The sequence below is a fragment of the Rattus norvegicus genome, chromosome 5 (genome assembly GCF_021556685.1).
Source record: "Rattus norvegicus strain SHRSP/BbbUtx chromosome 5, alternate assembly SHRSP_T2T, whole genome shotgun sequence".
Classification (NCBI taxonomy): domain Eukaryota; kingdom Metazoa; phylum Chordata; class Mammalia; order Rodentia; family Muridae; genus Rattus; species Rattus norvegicus.
The window spans coordinates 118596799-118614749 of record NC_141538.1 but is presented as its reverse complement, the minus strand read 5'-3'; the positions used below and the strand labels follow the sequence as shown (position 1 = coordinate 118614749).

Genomic DNA, 17951 nt, shown 5'->3' with positions numbered 1-17951 from the left:
TTTCTTCTTAGTTGAGGCAGATTTCAGAATTTGCCCTAATGGAGGGCTGGAAATGAACAAGAAGAGGGCTTCCATTATGAGTGCACTGAAATATTTACAGTGGGGTCTTTTCTTTGGGTATGACATTTCTATAGCATTTACAATATGCTAGGCTAAACACATTTTAATTCATCAGATATCCATAATGGTCCTGTAATAATTATTCTCATCCAACCAATAGGGAAACTGAAGCACCAGCCAATGCCATAGAGCTAATAAAATGCTGAGCTAGGAGTCAACTGGGCCAGTTTGGTACTTGAGTCCATGGTCTTGAATACAATGTTGTCTCGTGTCCAAACTCTGTGCTTGCATACCACCTGACCTAGTTGGTTTGGGCTGACTTGGATTCCAATCTCATGAGAGCAAATTATAAAGACCAATGTGATTGGGGTCTAATTTGATTGAAAGTGAAACTGTAAGGCAAGTATTATAAAGTTGCTCCATTCAACTTGAGTCAGGACCGACCATGCCTCTTCAATAGTTGCAATCAGAGACGATTACTGAATGTAAGGTGATCAATCAATCATCTAAACCACTTGGCAGGTGAGAGTTTAGTGATTAGTGGGTATTGATGTCTTCTTTGGTCTCTACTGTGTTCATTTGAACTCTACAGTGAGCCTGCATTCACTCATATCACCTCTCTGTCTGACTTCAACACTCTTCTCCACTCAGTTCATTCTTTGTCTCCACAACTCAAGACTAGTCTTGTTCTCTAGCCTTCCTGTGACTAGCTTTGACCAACGAAACATGAGCCAAAGTAGTAGGAGTCAATTCCAGATGTTAAAAGACATTATGAACCCTGCCAATACCTCCCGCCATGGGCAAACGCTATCTGTTTTCTGTCTAGCATCCTAGAATGAGGCAATCCTGTGCAAAGGTCTCAGGCTACCCACAAGAGACGTGTAAAGTAAGATTAAAATCTTCATTGCTGTGAGATGTGGGGTTATTTCTTTGACACAAATCTAATGAATAGATGTTTTATAAGATGCTTTGCTTTGAAGGTGAAATGTTCCCCTGCAGGCTCATGTTTTGAATACTTAGTCCCCAGTTCAGGAACTTGATGTTTTGAAGGCCCTAGGGCCTGGCTGGTGGAAGGATATGTGAGGGCTTTGAAGGCTATACCTTCCCTGGTATTGTTCTGTGCTGTTTCCTGGTCCATTATGTATGATTCGAGGGGTCTCTGATACTTGCTCCCACCACCAAGAGTCCCACCCTGCCATCCTTGGGTTTGACGGATGGAAGCCCTGACGAAACCATGAGCCCAGAGAAATCTCTCCTGTGTTTCTGTCACACATTTCAAAGTGATGAGAAAAGTAATGAGTAGGCTTTACGGGGGTGGGGGGAGACCCATTATGTGCTGGAAGCACATGCAGTGTCTTGACTTTAAGGTCAAATTTTTTGTTGCATCAGTTTGCCTGTCCTTTCTTGAGCTTAATAGATCTTACCCTGGAAGGTGTAAACTCCCTTTGAATGGATACAGGTACATTTTACATAGTGTTTCCTCACTGCTCATTATGAAAGAGTCTCGTTGCCTCTTTTGCCTTGGCAGTTAAGTGACACTGGCTCTCAAAACAATGTGAAGATTCATCATGACTGTGGTGCTGGGCTGATTTGAGTGAACTTTTTCTCCTTCTTTCTTTCTTTCTTTCTTTCCTTCCTTCTTTCTTTCTTTCTCTTTCTCTTTTTCTTTCTTTCTCTCTTTCTTTCCTTCTTCCTTCCTTCCTTCCTTTCTTTCTTTCTTTCTTTCTTTCTTTCTTTCTTTCTTTCTTTCTTTCTTTCTTTCTTTCTTTCTTTTTGGGTTCTTTTTTTTCGTAGCTGGGGACCGAACCCAGGGCCTTGCGCTTCCTAGGCAAGCGCTCTACCACTGAGCTAAATCCCCAGCCCCTTTCTTTCTTTCTTCTTTTCTTTCTTTCTTTCTTCCTTTCTTCCTTTCTTTCTTTCTTTTTCTTTTTCTTTTTCTTTCTTTCTTTTTGGCTACTAGACCACATGGCTCAGAAGAACAGGTGCCCAGTTTTTGTTTGGCTACTAGTCTTAGCATTGGCATAGTTTCTGGCACATAGTAGGCACTTTCCCATCAGTATTTGCTGGTAAGCAGTTAAGAGAATGAATATTGTGGTAATTACCAGAAAAAAAATGTCAGCACCTAACTTCTCAGGTTTGAATCCCACGCAGATGATTATTCTTCGTATGCCTTCCAGTTATTAATCTCTGCTCAGGAGCCTCATCTATTTAAGAAGATGAAAACTAGACTCATCTCGCAGTATGGCCTCAAGCTTAAAAACGGATTAAATGCACTCCTCTTTTATGTCCCTGCTTGCTAGCTTACTGGTTCATCTCTGATGCTGAGGGCTGGGACTGATATTTTAGTTCAATTTCCAGACCTTCTAAATGGCTAGCTACTATTAGGTTCAGCCAAGGCGACACACTGGTGGGAGCCAAGAGGAGGAGAGAGAGGAGAGAGCTTCCTGCCCACACTGTGGCAGCAGGTAGAGCTGGGCAGCATTCTCCAGCTTCAGCTAGTCCTTACTCCACAGCCTGGCATCGTCCAGCGTTCTAGCACTAGCCATTCATCTTCGCCCATCAGTCCTAGTACCAGTCATGTAACATTTTCACTCTAATGGTGCTGGTCTTCCCCAAACGATCCAAGTATCAGCCATGTGTGTCCCACCCTTAGGACCTGATCCCTTCCTTCCTTGTATCTCTCCAGATCTGCAGCTGGTAGCTGTGCTCGCCAGTTATACCATCCAGGGCCATTTAGAGCCCCTCCCCTCTTGGAAATCTCCTTTCTGACTCCCCATAGCAATAACAAATCACACAGAGCAAGCACATCAGACACATAGGAAGTTCTGGGTGGGGGATGCAACCTTGCATTGGTCCAGGCAGGTCGAATGTCAGCACTCTCCTAGGAACACTGTGAAAGATCCTACAGGAGTGCAATGCTGTAGTCAGAAAGACCATCCTTTGGGAAAGCACCAGCCCTCAACACAGCTTACCCACCCCAGGCACTGAGTACACAGCAAAAGAGGACAGGACTTCCGTAGCATTAGCAATTTGTTTTATTTTTTCCTTTTCTGTTGCATAGGAAATGCAGTACTTGCTTCCAGTAATTGTATTGTGATGTGAGAAGGTGGTAGCACTAACGGTTGAATACAAGAGTTAAACTAATCCACACCAGCTCAAAAACCCTGTGGAGACTTAGTTGATAAGAATGGACGCCCACAGTGATTCTCAACCAATTACAAGTTTTCACAGAACACAGTAAACGAAAAGGGTAACTATGAGAGTCAGTACAAATATGCTAGAGGCACAGGGGGCCCGGCTCATAAAAACAATTTCAGACCAAGTTATTAACACGGGGCGTTCCATTTCACAAGAGATCTCGTTTTTTCCATCATTTGAAGTTTTTAATCCCCCCCCCCAATTTGAAAAGAGAACAGAGGCACTCTGAGCAGATGTTTGACGTGTGTGATGGGAAAGGTATGTGGGAGAAGCAGAGAAGGAACCACGGACTTGGCCTTGGGAGCCTTCCTAAGGACCTACTGGGACTTGCTGGCACTCCTCTGGCTGGCACCTCGGTAGGGAGGCAGCCTAGTTCAGTGGAGAGACAATGGTCTGAGGGAGAAGAAAGCTGGCGGCTCCCTCACTGCATCCTGACATGGCCAGATGCCTAAGACCTTTAGTGGGGAATAATAGGTTAAAAAAAAAAGCAAATTTACAGACCATTACCAAGAAAAAAATTTAAAAATAAAAACAACCAAGAGCAATACAATTAGCAGTCAAAGCCGAGAGAAGATAGCTTTGGGCTTTTTACAAAGCCGAGCATTGAACAACATGAAAACGGTCTGTGTCTTGGACACCACTTGCCTTGGAAACCACTGGAGAGACGGGAAACTTCACATTTTTAAAGTATGTGATACTTTCTGCCATGAACTTGCTCTAGTTAGATCGGAGGTAGCACTTCTCCTATATACTCTTGTGGTCCAGACACATTTTACAAAGTTAATGTTTCAGCCCAAACAGCACAGTGAGTCTACATGTAGGATGCCTGACACACAGAGGGGGTGCATCCATGTGTTATATCCCTACCCTACAGTTCCCACTTAGCCTTGTCACTGGGATCCAGTCCCCATATAGTATCCCTCCAACTTCCTTAATGCAACCCTTTGGAGAATGAAAGGCAGATGGGTGCTGGTTCGGGGGAAATTAAAGAAAAATATTCAAATTGGGAAGCAAACAGTTTCAAATTTAAATTGAGAGAGAGAGAGAGAGAGAGAGAGAGAGAGAGAGAGAGAGAGAGAGAGAACATATTTTAAAAATCCCGTGTTAATAGCAAACTTCTTTCTTATGAATCGGGCCCGAAGTTTGTACAGAGTTATATTTTTGAAGAAAATATTGCATCTGTGCATGTAACTAAATAGCTACGTGATTTTGTAAATTTTTTTGTTTTTTCCTTTTTACTATGAGGAAGTCTGGAGTGAGGCTGATCAAGCATGGGTACACTGTCCTTCAAGGTTCTTCAGCGTCGTCTAGCTTCTGTCGAGGGCCAGCAAAGTGACTCTCACTTGGAAACATTCTCAGACTGGTTTTTGCAGCAGAGTTCTTGAAATTCAAATGGTAGTTTTGAGACAAAAATCTCACCATATACTGATTTCTGAAATCAAACACCCATGCTTGTCCCTTAGGAGAAACAAAACAAAACAAAGCAAAAAAAAAAAAAAAAAAAACAAAAATGAAAACAAACACAAGTAATACTGAATTTAAGTAAGTGTACACCTCCAAGATCATGAAGACAGCCAGAAGGAAGACCGAGTTCACGTTCTCAGTGAAATACCTCAAACCTAGCTGATAAGAACTGAGGCAGAAAAAAAAGTCTAACAGAACTCTGAGTAATATCATACAGTCACTAAGCATTATGGGATAGCATGCATAATATTGTACGGTTATTTTACATCACCTATACCAGAGGTCCTGACTGACAGACAGCGAAGGCTACCGGTGTAGAAAAATCTTACTTCAGAAGAGCAGTATAATACAGGTTTCACAGGCACTACATTTTAATATATCAGGTATTATGCTGGTTTTCTTATAATTCTTTCTGTCCTAAAGCTGGCATTATAACAATGACCAAAAAGGCAAGGATTGAAGTAAACGGAAAGTAGATACCAAAGTTGATATAGTTTTTTTTTTTCTTCAGATAGATTAGTGCATAGTTCTCATGCAGATAAACACTGCTATGCATTTACACTGTTGGGAAGCAGAGTGAACTGAGCCCGAGTTGTCACATTTGTGTAAATCATTTTGTCAGCCTGTAATAGCACCATGTAATGGATTTGCATTAAACATTAAATTGATTTCAGAACTGGGGACACAGTATTCACTACGGTTAAGTGCTATGGAATAGCTTCAATATTCCTGCTATATATCAAAGCAATTTTCATCCCACTGCTTTTTTTATTGGAAAAAATAAAGGGGAAACATTCATGACACTAATTGGACAAATGCACAGCCTTGGACGTGGAGAAGGCAGAGTAGGTTACTGTCGAACAGCATGAGAGCATGCATTGACTTCAAGACAAAATGGCCTCCAAAGCCCATGTAAATGAAAGCCATGCCCAAGAATGGAGCAGCCTCTGGGAGTGTCTAGGATGGTTTGGCCAGTAGGCTGGGAGGCACCACCAAAACTCTCCTACTGACCACACTTCTTGTGTTTTACAACAGTTCAATGGAGGCCTGCTACCAGAAACCAGAAGGGGAAAAGAAGCAAAGAAGAACCAGAGAGACATACACAGACAGAAAGAAACAGAGAAGGAGACAGGGAGGGAAGGAGGAAGAGACAGGGACTATGGGATCTGATGTAAAAATGTCAAATGACAGTCTTAAAGACCATACCCCATCAAAAACAAAAACAAAACCCAAAGAAAGAAAAACAAACGAAGAAAACCCCTCCAACCCAACAACAATAACAACAACAAAAAGTAAATCATGAGAGAAAATGTTTTCCTTTGCAACTACCTCATGATATTGCTCTACAGAGGTTGAAGCACACGAGGATAAAGATTTGGGAAGGTGAAAGACAATATTTTTGAGATGGAGTTTGCATATTCTTGTGGGCTGACTGAATATAGCACAGCGTGACTAGAAATTTGGATCCTGCACTCTTGGACTGCCGGGAAAGGAGAAGGGAAGCTTGGAGAATTGAGCCCAGAGGGCCAGTGGGAGTCCATGTGGGTGGTGGTGGCCCTGTATGGGGAGTGAGCTTATAGATGTCATGCCAGGCAGTGAAGAGACATAACCTTAGAGGGGAGAGAAGGGCTGGAGGACCAGGACAATGGCACCAGAGAAGACTTCTGCTCAGGACAGTTTAGAAAAAGGAGTTTTGTGGTGGCCAGGAGAGGGGCCAAGGGAGAACATTTATTGGAAAATGCTGAAAGTTAGTCTTTGTGCCTCTGACTTCAGTTCCCAAAGACAAAAATGGGGGGGGGGAAGGAGTCATTTGAGGGACTATCTTTGCTAATTGTGTTGATGCCATTTGATGGGAGAGGGGAAAAAAAATCCAACATGTCTCAGAATCAAGTCTGGGCCTTCAAATGTTGATAGCTCTTGGGACTGTCTGTCTCTACACTCCTGTAGGAAAGTCTTCCTCAAACACCTTGGCTCAGCTCTTAACCTAAAATGCATTGGTCGGTGATCCCTTGTTTCCTGCTCGATGACAACAGAACTCCATACAGTTTTCTGCTGCTGTCTTGACAATGAAGCATGAACAGAACAGAACTCAGTGTATTTTCTACTTAACCCTTGTTTGCTGTTACCCCACGCTGCCTCCACAATGGTCGAGAGCCTTTTGAAACATCTTTTGTTCCTGCAAATCTGTTCAGAGTTCCCTACTTTTAAACCTAATACAACAAAATACCTTCAAAAGTACAGCACACCTGGAACGTCCACTTGCAATGGTTTTTCAGTAGACCTACACTTCTCAAGCATAGGAATATGCGATACCATTGGCAGAAAAAAATAATTGCATTTAAATACTTAAAAAAAAACCAACCCAACACAACCAAATAAAAAGGAAACGGGAAAGTTTTAAACTTAATCCAGTTTCCAAAGGAGGAGGAAAAGAAAGAAGGATCAATGCTATGAACGGTGCCTTGGTAATGGACAATCGGAAATTTCACTAGGCTAATTTGACAGAGATTTTTTTTTCCTCATTTAGACAACATTACAAAAGTCCTGCATTATAAAATAGGGTAGAATAAATCAGTGTAATCAATAAAACTATACAACGATACAAATTACATATCTTCTGAGTGGGCAGCTTATTCTCTCTCTTTGCAGTCAAGACTACAACATGCTCGCTAAAAACAACTAGGACTGCCCAAACTATTGCTTAGTTCGTTTTGTTTAAAAAAAGGGTGCAATTTTATTGTATATACAACCAATTTACTGGTAATACCTTGGCATTTTGCAAGGTTCTGACAAAATGTTTGTCTAGGCTTTTTTTTCCCTTCACCGTGAAGCACTGAAAGCTGCTATGTTTCTCTCTCTCTCTCTCTCTCTCTCTCTCTCTCTCTCTCTCTCTCTCTCTTTTTTAGTGCACATATGTCATAATAAAGTAATGCCCAGCTAAGTGCTATAGGGAAGGCAAAGTCTGCTGCTGGCTATCGGAAGTGACACCGTACACTGATAATCACACCGTACAACAGCGCCAAACGACTATACAACCACTTATCAGACACATATGAAAATCCAAAATGTTTTATTTTATTTTTTTTCCTTAAATAGAGATAACCAGTAAACAATTTTCAGAACTTGGAAGTTTAAAAACGTGCATATAAAAATGGGCATTATGTATTTCTTATTGAATGTGGATTGACTGCCGTCTGCTAAGAAAAGTGGGTGTGGGGGCTGAAGAGAAAGGAAGTTGTCTTTTTTTGTTTTTTGTTTTTTTTTTGTTTTTTGTTTTTTTTTTTTTAAGGCTTGCTTGTGAAAGGAACAGTTGTAAAAACAAAATTGCTTGAAGCAGGGTCAGCTTAGTGCTTCACAGTTTGACTGCTTCTCTAAGAGGAGCCCTTCCTGCACACGTGCATCAGAAACCACAGAAAACACAAAGACAGACACCTAAAACCCACTGCATCATGTGCAGCACTGACTTTGGTCAAATAAAAAAAAAGAAAGAAAGAAAAATTAATACTTGCTAAGCTTTTCTACATGATATAAGCAGGTATTGCATATTTTCATATATCTGGGGGGGGGTGGGGTGGGGGCGGGGACAAAGGAAGACTCCAAAGAAATTGAAAAAAAAAATGCAGCGACATCCAAATACTGACGTTGTAAGCATCTACAGAGCTCAGAATAGCACTGCCACTGACCACACAGGACAACCGAGACTACGCCTGTCTGCGTAACAGCTACCTCTCTATTTAGGTCTAGATGTGGAAACTGACGATGGCTGACATAAAAGTTACATTTACAAAAAGTGTCTCCGAATGCTTGAGTAGGGATTAAACCCCTTCAATTGAGGAGCATGTGCAACAATTCCACAAAAAAATCACTATCCAGGGCAAGGCACATTGATATGGAATTTCTGTTTTCGTGCAAATTAAGGAAAAAAATAAAAACAAAACAACATCGTTTTTTTGGGGGGGGGGTTAGATGAGGAGCAAAGTGTCTTCCCAGGAGTTTCAGTCACTTGATTGTATAGGACAGTAGTTGAGCCCTTCTGAAGGGCTGAGACAGTTTAAAGGCAAGTGCCTAGACTGGGGTTACAATATTGTCTTAATGCACTCTACTTTATCCTACATTAGCTATATAAAAATTAGTTACTAACACTAGAACATGCAGAGACTTCCTCTGGTGGGCAGGGCCTGCCGACCAGAACACATATATACGTATAGTATAGGAAACCGTGAAGTCGCATGGGAAGCAAGGGGGTGCTTCGCTGTCTGGTAGAAAAATCACTTGCATTTTTTTTTGTTTATTTATTTGTTTCTGCTTTTTTTTCTGTTTTGATTTTTTTTTGTCTTTTTTTTTTTGTCTTTTCTTTTTTCCTTAAACATAAGATACAAGACATTTGGGGGTGTGTGTGTGTGTGAACATTTTGTTTTTGTTTGTTTGTTTATTTTCCCTAACAAGTACTTTGATCTGAATGGGCTCACACAGTTATGTCCTTATCAGTCTTAGTATTATTTCCCCGTAGCCCAGTTCAGGGTTTGCGAAGGGTCTTTGAAACTTCTGGACAATGTCTGGTTACGACGAGGCGTTTGAAAACCGATAGATCTGGTGTTGCCATACATGTGTAAAATTTTCCAGAATTGGCATAATTCATTATAGTGATTTCTAGCTTATAAAATTAACAGATACCATGATTTCATTTGAGTTATGTGCTTTGATAACAGAAAATAATTAATTAGCATTTAATGTAGTTAACATATTGTGGTAAAAGCACCATTAGATTTGTATTTTTTTTTTGTTTTTTTTTAAATTTTCCTTCGGTTTTTTTTTTTAAAGGGATACAAGTTTAACAATAAAAAACATAAAAAGCAAAAATAGCTCCCCTTTTTCTTGCAAGGCTGTTTTTTTTTAACCCCAATAATTTAGAGTCCTGGGGTGGGAGGACTTGAAAAACAAAAATAGAATTTTCAACAATCTCTATCTTACAAAGATACTTAGCTATCCAATGAAATTGCACTTCACTCAATTCAAAATTCGATTGTTTTGATTCCTGTCAGTTTCTGTCAAAACAGACCATCTTCCCCATTTCCATGTGAACTTTTGTGTCATTGTTGAAATTGTTGAAAAAATTTTTTTTTAAATGTAAGTGCAGCATTTCAAAACTTAATAAAAAAACAAACAAACAAAAAAAAAAACAAACAACCGAACTGAGAGTAGTAGTAGTAGTCTTTGCTGTCTTTTTGGATTTGCTCTGCAACATGAGTGGGTTCACTGTCCTTGAGGGTTGTGTTATGTATTTAACTGCTGACTGCTGAACCAAACCAAACTAAAAGAAAGATCAACTTAACTGCATTTGCTTTTTCTAATATGTTACAGAAAAAAAAGAAAACCCAAAAAACATTGCCCTTTGAGTGTCCTGTAAGTTACAGATCACAGATCTTAGCTACTACGAAAGATTTCATTCTCCAGGTGTCTCCAAGTGCTCCGGGAGGGTCACACACCTGCGCGGGCAAATTCTTGAAATACTGTGAAAAGGCCAGGCTCACAAGTGTTACAACAGGAAGTTCGTGAGCAAGGCTCATCCCCTACCAGCCGCTTCACCTACTGCTCACACCACCACTGGAACACTTCAAATGTCACACAGCCCAACCATTTCCAGCACCATATGAGAAATTACGACAGTCCCTAAAGTATTAAAAAAAAAAAAAGAATCCCGAAAAGTTATGGCCTTTGCTGTTTGACCACGACGTTCGCTGTTTCCATGTACAAGTTGATTCGAGTTGGTGTCTCTCCCCTTCCACTGACAGTGAAGTTGTAACTGCGCCGGGTTGAGGTTGCGTCCATGTTACAGAGTTGAGAAGGGGTCAGGTGGTCTGTCTGGAGGATGGTGGGACGCTGCAACTTTTATCCCAGGTACCAGGACTGGAAGACAAAAAGAAAAGTCCGGTTAAAATGCAGATGTTGTGGGGTTGGGGATTTAGCTCAGTGGTAGAGTGCTTGCCTAGGAAGCGCAAGGCCCTGGGTTCGGTCCCCAGCTCCGGAAAAAAAAAAACCAAAAAAAAAAAATGCAGATGTTGTGCTCCGTGTAGGGGCTCATGGGTAGCTCTCGGCTGGTATAAGCAAGGCCCACAGTGGTCCTCAGTGAGCAAACACAAACAACGTTCAATTTTGTAAAACTATTTTTGAAAGTTGCTCTTTTAACCATGGGATCAGAATTGACCTTGAGGAGGGGGTGGTTCTTGTGGACAACAAAAGACAGATGATAGTAAATCCCAAGCCAAGGAGATTTATCTTACTCCTCTGACATTAAAATTCACTGCCTTTGTGGGCTTTGCCAATGTTTTGAGTATATCTTACTAAGTGAGGACTTTCTGGCCACATGGCATTCACATTAGGTTTTGTAACCTAGTGGTGAGCAATTATAGGAGGACAAGGAACCTGGCTATCTTATTAGTACCTAGCACCATGCCTGGGAGCGCTCACACTTTTCAATGGGGTGTAGATACTAAGGACAGGTGCCGAGCCTACGAACACAGCATTCTGTAGGTGACCCGTGATAGCAGTTACAGCAGAAAGGTCTGGTGGCAAACACATTGGTGACATGGTGGGTGGGAAGTCGGACTGGAGTATTTATGGTGGCAAATCATCTTCCTTTCAACTGAATATATATACACAAGTATATTCTTAGAAAAGATACGTAATAAATAAGATGGCTCCTTATGAAGTCAAGTTCATGGTGGAAATGAGACCACTGTAGACCTCATTTATGTTTCTGTTCACTCAGAAAAGCCTTCGAGCTTTCTGCCAGCTTGTGGAGCCAGTCTTGTGTCCCTTTCAGAAATGTCCAGGTAACTACCTTTGTGTCTGCTGCATCCTTTGTCAACAAAGAAAGTTCGCTCAACAAAATGAGCTATTACAGAGCAATCTCAAAACTAATGTCTCAAGTGAAGCTAAAAATTGTATGACTTTTTTCCCCAGCTTTCTTCTAAGTATTCTGAAGAATTCAGTACTTTTTGCAAGAGTCAGAAAACCTACCAGCTTCTAGGCAAGGCTAATGGCTGTGAGCTCTGTATTGAAAACATCAGGGGGGTTTACGTCAGTCAGAACTGATTCTGGAGGGCTAAGGCTCACTCTTGTGGGGGTGATTCAATTAGGGGAAAGTCGGGACTCCTTTGATCCCAGGGATAAACGGCTAAATGATAGCTCCGTGGAAGTTGGTGTAAAATTTCCTGGTCACACAAGGCACCTTTGATTTCCAAAGGCGCTTATAAGAAAACAAAACAAAACAAAACAAAAACCTTTAGCTCAAATCACAAAACTCCTCATCCTGTAGACTCGTAGATTTTACTCTCTGACCAATAAAGCTGCTTATATCTGGAAAAGAAATCACCCTGCTAAGGGCACATGGCCTAAATCGAAGTGGACAAAAGAAAAGATCAGTAAGAAAGAAAGGGGACGGAAGCAATCTCCAAACCATGTTTGTTTTAAGTCTCTCCTGATCTCTGACACAGATCCATTTTCCATATCTGCTCTTACACAGAACAGTCTCAAACTGAGTGGCAAGTGCTGTTCTCAATCTGTCTGCATGCTTTCGAAGGCAGTTGTGAAATTCCGGACTTCTTCAGTGTGGCAGTCCTGAAGTAAAGGCCTGGGACCCAGTGAGTCACCAGGGGGAGCAGTTTTCCGTCCCATAGTTTCTGTACCCAGGGCGCTACAAAAATCAGCAGTGCCCCCCCCCCCCCCCCCCGTACTTCTGTTAAAAGGCGAAGCAAAGCTAACCAAAGCAAAGGAAAAAAAAGTTTCTTCACACATCTTGCTATTCAGTGTGTGCCTCACCCACAAGGTTACCCCAGAGCAGCTCTGTAACCCTTCACTGAAATAGGCTTTATTGATTGCTCTGGTCTATTGTTCTCTTTTCAAGTCCCCCAAGTTCAAGTTCATCCTGGTGTTACATCATGTCTGGTTGCTCTTAGCAACCAGACAGACCCAGACGTGACTATCATTAGCAAGAAACCCGCCACTCTCCTCCCACCAACCTTCCAGTGGCTCTGACGTAGCAGGCCCACTGCAAACACACTGAAGTATTTATTCTGCCTAATTTATGACCTACCCAGCAAGCTAGACCCCCACTCCAAAAACCAACACTGTTGTATATTTAATTAATCTGTCTTTCTTTGGCATTCGAGAAAGTTAGACAAAGGACTAATTATTGTGTTTCGCTCTCCACACTTTTCTTTGGGGGGGGGGGTGAATATTTGCCTGGGAAAGAAAGCGATGAGGCCCCGAGTTGGCCCCTCCCCCTTTCCTTTCTGCCCTTTTGACATCTCATGAAATACTTTAGCTGCTTAAGGGAGTTAGGAAAAAAAAAACTGCACTGTGAATGTTACTCCTTCTGAGTTGGTACTCAGTAACACAAATCAACTCACGACATGTTTAAATTTAAATGCTAACCACACGCTCTCAGAGTTACTTTAAAGGTTAGTTTTTAATCGATAGAAGGTGCTGACTCTGGGTTTTTGAGCTGCGCGCTGCAACTCCGGGGCTTTTGTCTAATGGTAAAGCTTGGGAACTTTTTTTTCCTTGAGATGATTTTAGCAATGATTTGCAGATACTGAGACCATTGTGCTCCGACCAGCAACATGTCAATAGAGGAGCTGAGCTGCCCTGTGGTGGGCTGTCAATATGACTCCTAAGGCAGGGGTTGGGGGTCTTTAATAACCCGTGAAAAAACGTTAATTAACCCTTTCAGGCCCAAACCAAAACCTATTCTCCCACTTTTCACTCCTGTAATTTGACCATTAGTACTTATTTCAACATCACACTAATCTTCATGACAATTAACCCAGCTACTTGACCAAGGGCTTCCAGAATGGGAAGTCAGTTAGGGGGAACCACACACGAACTTTTTTTTCTTTTTCCTTTTCTTTTTTCTTTCTTTCTTTCTATTTTTTTGAATGAGGTCTCTTAGTAAATGATCTTTAGAAATGTAGCCGAGAAACAGTTGTAAACAATAAGAAATTAATCCGTTTTGCCAAGGTTTCGATCTGTCCATTCGTAGCTGAAGACACTGGTGGTGACAATGTGACAACCGCCCACACAGAGGTGCCCCTGGCTTTCTTTAGGCTTCCGTGAACTGCCAATCGCATCAGATGGGTAAGGCAAGAGCAGGAAAGACTCTTTTTCTTGTGGCATTTTCCTTTTAATTTCGATTACTTGAAAACGTTGCAAGTGTGAGAACACTCACTAAAGAATGACTCTGCACCTTTCTTCTTGGGGCAGAAAGAAGAGTCGGTGACTGGGAAATTCTTGGGTTGAATCAAGTCATTGGGGGAAATACTGGCACATGAAACAAAATTCATCGGTGCAGAGTCAGAAAATCATCCTCACATCTGACATCTGCTTGGGTTTCATATGGCTTCTGCCTTCATACTTTATAGGCCCTTAATCTGCCCTACTGTATCCAGGCCACTACAAAGGACTCTCTGTCCCTTATCTGCAGAGTGGCAATATTACAGTACTGCATGGGAGGATGTTATCTTGATACATTTACATCGAGGAAGTAAACACTGAGCTTTGATCTATCCCCCCCCCACCCCCACAGGAACATTCAACTACAGTTTGATTTGGTGGCCCATAAATCCACACTCCCACGGAGGCTCTAGTTTCAAGAAATTAGCCACGTTACATTCTCAACGTCCATAGTTTGGGATGTACCAGGGGCGGGAGGGGGGACCTGTCCTCTTTCAGTGTTCAAGGTGAAACATCAAAAGAAATCTGCAGGCCAAGAGCTCAGCTTTCCTCCTAGCCGGTCAGATGGAGAAGTAATCTCATCAGGTTGGAAAGTGCTGACTCAGGATTTAATAAAGTGCCTGCAGATGCGGTGTCTCTAAGGTATTCAACTCATGTAATGCAAAACAGCTCTGCGCTGAACGAACGCGCTTATAAAATTTCATTTAACCATTGCAGCACGGTTCTCTTAGGAGTTTTATCACACTTCTCGCCCCTTAATTTACAGCTCCATGAAAAGTTCCAGCCCCATTCTGTGGGGATTCTGGAATGCTCACAGTAGTCAGGATTTACGAACCATCAACAGCCTTCATCCCACTGCATCCTAAACAAGAGGGCTGAGATGGCAGCAGGCACCGTGACAGTGGCAGGCTGGTCCTTCTCTTGTGCCTTGGTTGTGCACAGTTGCAAAGTGGAGATGGTCCTGAGTCTACTGGAGATGGGCAACCAAGACTCACCCTCCCAGTCCACAGCCAATATTACAACACATGCAACTTCTTTTACTTTCTGCTCAGAGGGCAGGGCATACATTTTTAAAAACAAAAAAGAAATAGATCTGAGATGTTTATATTTCACTTTGAAAGGGCAGAGAGAGAGAGAGAGAGAGAGAGAGAGAGAGAGAGAGAGAGAGAGAGAGCGCAGTGAAGAGCAGGACTGACTCACTGAGGCAAAATCTGTTTTTCAAATTAAAAACTTGAACAAAAGGGCCTCGGGGCAAAGTTTAACACTGCACGGAAGGAGGTTGTTAATGTGGAACCCAGAACTGGGTGTGACGCTTAGCTTTCTTCTCCGGGCAAGGTGGGTTATTTAAGGACATTTACACACATAAACGGAAATACAAAAATACAGGAAGCTCCCCCTCCAACACATCACTCCCCACCAGCCACACAAGGGACACAGCAAGCAGGTCTGCATTGAGCGCAGCTGCCATATCGTCCCTACTGGTGATGTTGCCTCTGCTGGACCACACTAATCCAGTCGGTTAGTCATTTTTGGCTTCCTGTTCTTGTTTGCATGAACTAAGCCTACTATTTAGCACAAATGAGTTGTCCTTGGCAAATCAGCCAAAAGCTGGGGTGTGTGTGTCGGGGGGGGGGGTCCACCCCCCACCCCCACCCCCGGCTCTGACACAGAAGGAGTAGACAGATCTCTGTGTGTATTCCTGGCATCTCCTTTTAGGATCAACCATTTGGGAGCCCTTAGTCACTTGGTCAGTAAGTTCCAAGAGGTTCCAATTTTCTTGGTGACATGTACTTGAGGGTCTGGGAATGTTGGGAGTAAAGAAAATGTGGCATCTGCCTTTAGGGGTTTCAGTGTCTAGCAGGAAGTGGCTTGCTTAGGCTTCCATGACCTTCATGATTTCTCAAAGGATCCTGATAAACTCAGCTGATGAGGTCAAATGTCTAAAGCACCTTACTGAATTCCACTGATGGGCTGTGTCACATTATGCACACAGAGCTCTGTGCTGGGCGACCCTGGAGTGCCAGGCACAGGCATGAGAGAGGATGGCAGTGGTCAGCACTGGTGTCTGGAAAGGGTGACATGCTGTACACAGGTGTTAGTTATGGGTATTGCCAGCCTCAGGCTTTGATGTCCGAAGCCATTTTACTTGTCTGATTTTATTTTGTTAATTAAAGAAAGCCTGTTTTCAATAACTCTAAACCAAGACTTGTTTATTGTGCAGGAAACTATTAAAACATTAATGGGCCATGAGTGGCCCGCTTACCTTTGTAGAGCCTCATCTTCTCACCACTTGTGCTGTGTTAAACTCCTTCCAGATTCCCCAAAGCCAAACGCTTCCTCCCTGCTGGGCCCTGGGCTATGGCTTTCCTTGCTGTGCTAACACTTGCTGGGCTGCAGGGTCCAAGAAGAAATGAACCCCCCCTTTTTTTTAATTTAAATTATGTGTCTGTGTGTGTGTATGTATGTATGTATGTATGTATGTATGTATGTGTGTGTGTGTGTGTGTGTGTGTGTGTGTGTGTGTGTTTGCCCCAGTGGGTTATGGAGGTCAGAGGACACCTTGCAGGAGTTGGTTCTCTTTTGCTATCATGTGGGATCCAGGGATTGAACTCATGTCGTCAGGCTTGGTAGGAAGAACCTTTACCTTCGGTGTCATCTTGCCAGATGTTCTTGTTCTTGTTCTCTCTCTCTCTCTCTCTCTCTCTCTCTCTCTCTCTCTCTCTCCCTCCCTCCCTCCCTCCCTCCCTTCTTCTTTCCTTCCTTCCCTCTTTCCTGAGGAGCCTTTCTTAGGGTCTTTACCCATAAGGGTTCCATCTGTTGCTATGGTGGCGACAGTTACAGTCTGTTTCTTCACAAGAAAGCTACTCATGTTCTCACCTGTGGCATCCCCATGGTCTTGCCCAGTGGTTAAGAGAGGAGGTACTAACAGATTAAGTTGAACAGAGAGTGTTAAGTAAAGGAAAAAAAAAAAAAAAGCAGGATTCTGCCTCCCAGAGCCAGGCACCAGCTATGGTAAAGCGCCGTATGTATCTAGATGGGCATCCATAGCACAGACCACATACATGCTCCCAGCACATGCTTTAGCCTCCAGCAGTGACAGGCACCCTCCCTGCAGAGTCACGATTCTCTAAGGGCTGCCCCAGGCAGCTCCAATGCGAGAGCTGTTGCAATGGGGCCAACTGTGGCCAACTGCGTCAGTAGCATAGCATGTGCAATAGTTTTGTAACATGGCCTTCTGCCTGCTTACTCCATACACAGCACTTGTCCAAACCACTGCTCCCTGGAGAATGACTCTGATACTCCCAGCCAAGACCTCTGCTTTGGTTCAAACCTCAATACGGGAAAACACTAATCTTTTTACCCAATAAACCATCCAGTACCTACAAACTTGGAGAGTGCATGCACGACCCAGTCCTGCGGGCTGTTCCACAGTTGAAATCTCACCACACCCCAGCTTACCCTGGTGTGGCTCTCACCACCAAGTCCAGTTTCCTCTCGGTCTCCCTTTATATTTTCCTCTGATACTCTCACCCCCATGAAACCAAAGACTTTCGTGTTAAAAACAGCCCTCTGTCCCATTTGTGTTTACCCTGAAGACCTACTGGAGGGCTATTTCCCATGGTGCACACTTGGGCTCTGACGTCCAACCTCACAGGATTAGGGGCACCTGCATTCTGTGGACTCGCTAGATGATCTTAGGCAGGTTGTTGGCACCTTTAAGCCTCCCTTTTTGACTCCATGAACTGGAAATATTGATGATGAGGTAATACTGGATTGACTGATTGATGAAGTAATACTTGACTAGGGGAAAGTTTGGGAAACTGAGTTCTGGGTCCTCTAACTGTTAAATATGGCTGGCTCGAGGATCCACAGGAGCCTAAAGAGGACCCATTTCCTAAGAAAGTGGTCCCTCGTTCATGTGTTTGTTCGTATTAAGTGATATAAATTTTTAGTTATGAGTGGCAGCTGTGAGCTCCTTCTCCTAGTTGCAAGGG

The 17951-nt window shown here is 42.8% G+C and overlaps 1 protein-coding gene and 1 long non-coding RNA gene across 7 annotated transcripts in view; one reads left to right on the top strand and one right to left on the bottom strand.

The window, feature by feature from the left end:
- Positions 1–3077: 3077 nt before the first annotated feature.
- Positions 3078–17951, bottom strand: part of Nfia (nuclear factor I/A) — a 537878-nt gene continuing 523004 nt past the window's right edge. For 3 of the 5 annotated variants that reach the window (XM_087660433.1, XM_087660436.1, XM_087660434.1), the window contains one exon: positions 7776–10629. In XM_087660433.1, coding sequence (XP_087516559.1) covers positions 10612–10629 — 18 coding nt within the window. In that variant the 3' untranslated portion in view covers positions 7776–10611. 5 annotated transcript variants of the gene reach the window in all.
- LOC148005924 (uncharacterized) overlaps positions 15365–17951 on the top strand; it is a 29673-nt gene continuing 27086 nt past the window's right edge. The window contains exon 1 of one of the 2 annotated variants that reach the window (XR_015620373.1): positions 15365–15474. This is a non-coding gene — a long non-coding RNA (uncharacterized LOC148005924). The remainder of the gene's footprint in view (positions 15475–17951) is intronic. The other variant, XR_015620369.1, reaches the window with a different exon arrangement.